The sequence below is a fragment of the Apodemus sylvaticus genome, chromosome 23 (genome assembly GCF_947179515.1).
Source record: "Apodemus sylvaticus chromosome 23, mApoSyl1.1, whole genome shotgun sequence".
NCBI classification, from domain to species: domain Eukaryota; kingdom Metazoa; phylum Chordata; class Mammalia; order Rodentia; family Muridae; genus Apodemus; species Apodemus sylvaticus.
In genome coordinates this window covers 54143980-54149838 of record NC_067494.1, presented here as the reverse complement: position 1 = coordinate 54149838, position 5859 = coordinate 54143980, and the positions used below count along the sequence as shown (strand labels likewise).

Sequence of the window (5859 nt, the reverse complement as noted above, 5' to 3'; positions counted from 1 at the left end):
TTAAATCCAAATCTTGTTTTACTGGTGTGATGGGGTATCCAGGACTTGCTGGTAGAGGAGAATTTGGTTCAGATGTTGCCATATTGCCTTGATTTCTGTTAGTGACGTTTCTGCGTTTGCCTTTTGCCATCTAGCTCTCACTGGTGTTACTTGGTCTTGTCAGTGCTGGACTCACCAGTGCAAGCTGCCCCTTCCCCGTTGGCCTCTGGTGCACAGCTTACACTCTGCACTGCCTATAGACAGGGTGCTGTTTTCCAGGCTGTTCAGATCCCAAAGCAGGCACCTGAAGGCTCCCGCTGGGGCCCGCAGGATTTATCGGAGCACACCGACTTTTCCCAGCTGGCCGCCCGGAAGCCCCCACTAGCCTCTTGAGGGACCTGGAGATGTGGCGGCCACCCAGGCTGATCTGAAGCGGAGAGATTTGAGCTGGGGGCTTCTGCCTGAGGCCTTGCCCCAGATTGTGTCTGTGGACCAGGTGGAACCCGTGTGCACCCCCAGGGAGCTCCGAAGGTGAATGTTGCTGTGACCTCCCCTGTGCTCCGCTCACTCCGCTGGGCAGCCGATTTCCCCAACCGGGCTGGCGCACACTAGGTTAGCCTTGTCGCCTGGGCCCTGAGTCCAGGCAAACGCCTGGGAGGCCAAGGTCCGAGCAAAGTTCCCCTAGGGCTATGTCTGTTATTTGGGTCCGCCAGGTGACCCGGATGGCGGGCGTGCGCGTCCGCGCTCCGCGAAAGCACCGGGAGAGTCTGTTGTGCTAATAACCTCCTGGGCTGGTTGACACACAGATGGCCCACCAAGCCGCCCAGTTCTTGGGGTCAGTCCTGTGCCTTTTGGGGCCTAGACCCCCGTTTTGTTAGCCTCAGGCTACGCTTGTTAGCAGTCTCTGCCCTCCCGAGCACTCTGGCTCCTGTAGGCAAAATGGCGGCGCGTGCACCGGCCGGGGCAAAAAAAAAAAACTCCTGGCTGGGTTGGCGCCCCGATGGCCACTCGAACAGCCCAGGGCCTGGGTGCAGGCCAACGCCCGTCTGGCTCAGACCCCTGCGGTGTTGGGCCTAGGATTATGTTTGTGTACCTCAGTCTGACTGATCTCTGGAGCCCGGGATCAAGATGGCGGTGAGTCTCTCCTGACTGGCGGGCAGCCGAGTTCTGAAGTGGCTTCCGTGCAGCGAAAGGCTCCGCAGAACCGCAGTTGCTTGCCGCCCGGCTGGTCAGCGAAGGTCAGTGGTCGTGGGCGCAGGGCCTAACTGGACCCTGTGTCGCCTTGGTTCCACTGCTGATGGCCCTTCAGCTGGAGCAGCCACTGCTACCGCCGCCGCCGCCGCCGCCGCCAATGTCGTTTATGTGGTGACTGTTAATCTGCTTTCTTAATTATTTTTAATAGTTTCCTATAATTTAGTTGCTTTTACAATACTGGGATTTAAGTTTTATCCTTGTAATGTACTACCTTTAATATTATAATTCTTGAGTTAAATCTCTTTTAGTATTAAAACAATTTTTTAATTATACAGTTCATTGAGAGACAGGCAATGCATTTTTCTGCTCTTTGCATAGTGAACCATTGTAGAACATAACAGTTTTTTTTTTTTTTTTTTATGACTAACTCAAGTCAGTCTCTGTTAGCTTGAATAAACTTTAGGGAAGAAGACTTCAACTAGGTTGGTCCTCTTTAATTTCCTTTATGGTTCTGAGCATTTGTGTCAGCCTATACAATGACTTGGACACAATATTACTGAAGTGCCTGAGGGCCTGAGATCCTGAGGCCCTGAGTCTTTCTTGTATTGGTTGTGTGACCTAGGTTGTGGTTTCACTTTTTTTTTTTGCCTCTTTACTTGAATCTAGGTTCTGATGCATACCAAACAGGAAAGAATGGAGCAGAAAAACTAGTACCTCAGTCCATACCATCCTTTGGTGTGTCAACATTCTGAAGCACACAAGGTGGGTTCAGGCAATGAATACACAAAGGGAGGGAGGGAGAGAGAGAGAGAGAGAGAGAGAGAGAGAGAGAGAGAGAGAGAGAGAGAGAGAGAGGGAGAGGGAGAGAGAGAGAGAGAGAGAGAGAGAATGAATGTGGGGGATTGTAAGACTCAGTCATATCTCAATGTTAAAGCTCTTTATTCTTACTGCTATTTTAGATAATGGACAGTGAATCAGCTATTTCAGAAGGTTTCAACAAAACAGCTTGTGCACATAGATTTTTATTAGTGCTGAGAAGAACTATATAAACCTTGGAAACTGAGAAGTGGTTCCTCTTAGGATGAATTTTCATTGGCTAAAGTTTGAAGTTCTGTGGATACCTTATTTGTCTGGAGAGGTTTACCAGTAAGTTGGTCCTATAATTGCACTAAGGATTATTTGGCATTTGTTAGGTAGAATGATGTATTTGCAGATTCTTAGGTAAAGTAGAGTGTAGGAAGGCCTGGTAGAAAGTCAATCCTCTGCTCTGTATCAAGCTCATGTGACCAATCTTGGCATGGCAGACTTTGACCTTCATATTATAGCAGGGTTTCCCAATACTAGGTATTTAAAGCCTGACAAGTGATGCTTAGATTTCTTGAACCCCAGTCTTACCAGGGTGTCCCCTGAGTACCAATGCAGGTGAGAAAAAAGAACTCATGTGCTCTGAAAGAAGTCATAAGGGAGTATAATAACTAGATGGGTTGTTCTATTTCCACTTGTTGCTCTGTATGGCGTATTTTAGAACTTGTAAGATCTAAGCAACCATGTCCCCAAACCAGGATCCCACAAAAACAAACGACAGAAATAGAACAAGACATCATAGAACAGAAGTATAAATAGAATGATAAACCTGCATGTCTTCATCTTTGTCTGAAACATCATTTTAATTAAGAAAAACTGATATCATTACTGTTTTTGATTAAACCAATATTTCTCAAGAATTGAGCTACACCTAACCTATAATTTCAATTACCAATGGCCCTCTACGGCCTCTTACATGGAATGATAACCATGCATTTTTCATGTCTAAGGCAGAAAGTCTTCAATCCATTTTAGGTGGATGCAGTCCATGTTCATGAATTTAAAAAAATTGTTTTACCTAATTATTTGCGTCATTAATTTGGCCATATTGAGTAATGTTAATTGTCTTCTCTTCCCATTTTTGGGCTTAAAGGAATTCACAATCATATAAATATGTGTTGTTTACCGTGGTTTTATCATTAGATATTCTTTACTGCTCAATGACACCAGACATCAGAGCTCATAAGAATATTGTACATCCTTTGCCAGTTTATTTTTTCTCAATATTCTCACTTTCTTCCTGACTATGGTAGAAATGATTCATATATTTTTATTTTGTTGCTTATGAGGTCTGTATCTGTGTGCAAAAGCAAGAATACCTATATCTATGTGTATTATGTCAACTATATGAGACCTGAATCTTAAATTTTTTTCTATTTTGTCACTTAAACATTATGGTTAGTTGCTTGTACTATATAATAAACACTGCGTTCTGTTAGAACAAAGAAATACTTGCATTGTTTTCACAAAATGTTTTTTATTTTGTTTAAATTTAGGAAGACAAATGCATAGAATTATCTTTTTACTTTTTTACTTCTTTTTCTTAAAAGGGTTATTAAAGTCACTTTATTTTAAATATAAGTTGTAACTGGAAGTTCATTTTGGAATTTGTCAATGAGAACCCTTTATGTTTTTACTCACTGATCATTGATTTTCTAACAGGTACTTGGGCTTTCTCTTAATAGTGACATTTCTATGCAAAGATCTAGAAGTACTTTTCATAAATATACATATTGGAAGATTTCAGCAGTGTTACTGACAATATATTTTTGTCAAATATTGCTGTCAAAATGATTTTCTGAATCAAAAGCCTTCTATTAGATTGACTACTAGAGTATAGCAAGCTAGAGCCCATGCAATTTTTTCACATCAACAACCAGGTCTCCAAGAGTTCAAGTCAACAGCTCAAGGAAGTGATTTTTGTGATAGTTTAATGAAAAATTGCTGAATGATAGAATGGATCTCAAGGATTTGATAATAGGGATAGTGTTCTTATTTCAGAGTACAGTTGGAATTCTGGGAAATTTCTCACTTCTTTCCTGCTACCTAATCAATTACTATATTGAACACACAATAAAGACCACAAATTTGATTCTTACACACCTATTCACAGCCAACTTTTTGATCCTTCTTTCTAAAGGACTGATGCATACCATGCAAACTTTTGGGATAAAAGGATTTATCAGTGACTTTGGCTGCAAATTCCTTTTGTATATTCAAAGACTGGGCAGAAACATGTCCATTAGTACCACCTGCTGCTTGAGTGTCTTCCAGGCAATCACCATCAGTCCTAGGAATTCTTGTTCGATGAGTTTTAAACTCAAATACCCAAGTCATATTGGTCTCTTCATTTCTATTTGCTGGATTCTCTACATAGCATTAAATGTGATTTTTCCTGTTTATATGTCTAACAAGGAGAACAGAAAGAACCTGACACATAAAGCTCATTTGAAATACTGCTCCATTGTAGTTCATGATGACTTTATAAGCTCATTATATACTGCACTTTTTGTTCTTCCTGAAATTTTGTTTTCTTTCGTGATCATCTGGTCTAGCAGTTCCATGGTTGTCATTCTCTATATGCATAGGCAAAGTGTTCAACATATCCACAGCATCACTGTTTCCTCCAGAATAGCTCCTGAGACCAGAGCTACCCACAGGATACTGGCCCTGGTGTCCACCTTTATAGGTTTTTATGCCCTCTCTTCCATCTTACAAGGTTGCATTGCTCTTGTATATAATCCTGGTTGGTGGCTGATGAACATCACAGCAATCATTTCAATGTGTTTTCCTACTTTGGGACCTTTTGTGATGAATCATGACTCAAATTTGCCAAGATTATGCTTTCCCTGAGTTAGGAATCACCAAATCTCCTACTGTTATCATAGGAATATAGAGTGTATGGTTTCTTTTCCACACTATTTAAACTTTAAGTTCCTCTTCTTATACAAAATATCGACATAAAACTAATGCCTAGCCCCTTGTTTTTCTAAGGAAAACTGTACTCATAATTTAGGTTGTAGCCTGTTGAAACTAATACCATAGTATCATAGTAGACTAGAATCAAGCAGCTTTTTCTAATGTAGTATTATTATGAAAATCGTACTCTGTTCTGGAAATCCTAAGTAATATTGTTTGAGGAAGATCAAATATGTTTGGCTTCAATATTTACTCTCAGTTTCTAGAGACTTAGTAAAGTTTATATCACTGCAGAACCTTTGTATAAAGAAACACAATTATGAATACTATGACATGCTGTTATGAAATAACTTTTTAAAATCAATATGTCATGTATGTTTATGACTAACATACAATTTTCCTTACTATTATCTTTATGCTATGTACAAACCAACTATTATATGACTGGATCAACATCAATTTCTTAAAGTGAAATAAAAGCCTTATGCAGTTCAAAAATAATGCTCACCTGAGATTTTCTCTTCTATCTCTTGTATTCTGTTGTTGATGCTTGTATATATGACTCCTGAATTCTTTCCAAAGTTTTCTTTCTCCAGAGATGTCTCGCACTGTGATTTCTTTATAATTTCTACTTCCACTTTTAAATCCTGGATGGTTTTGTTCAGGTTACTTGATTCTTTGTGTTTTCCTGTAATTCTTTAAGGGATTTTTGTGTTTCCTCTTTAAGGACTTTTTTTTTTTTCCTGTTGAACCATGTTCTTAAAGGGAGTTATTTAAGTCCTTCTTGAAACCTTCTATCAGCATCATGAGATATGATTTTAAATCCAACTCTTGCTTCTGGTGTGTTGGGATATCCAGGACTTGCTGTGTTGGGAGAACTGGGTTCTAATGTTCCCAAGTAGC

General features: G+C 40.4%; 1 protein-coding gene across 1 annotated transcript; it reads left to right on the top strand.

Annotated features, from left to right (window-relative positions):
• Nucleotides 1-3984: 3984 nt before the first annotated feature.
• On the top strand, nucleotides 3985-4890 carry LOC127673978 (vomeronasal type-1 receptor 2-like). Its single transcript, XM_052169781.1, has one exon. The coding sequence runs from the start codon at nucleotides 3994-3996 to the stop codon at nucleotides 4888-4890; it is 897 nt and encodes a 298-aa protein (XP_052025741.1). The 5' UTR covers nucleotides 3985-3993.
• Nucleotides 4891-5859: the final 969 nt, after the last annotated feature.

What these genes read in the sequence shown, in the direction of transcription:
- LOC127673978 (XM_052169781.1), top strand. Translation starts at nt 3,994, where the DNA reads ATGGATCTCAAGGATTTGATAATAGGGATAGTGTTCTTATTTCAGAGT.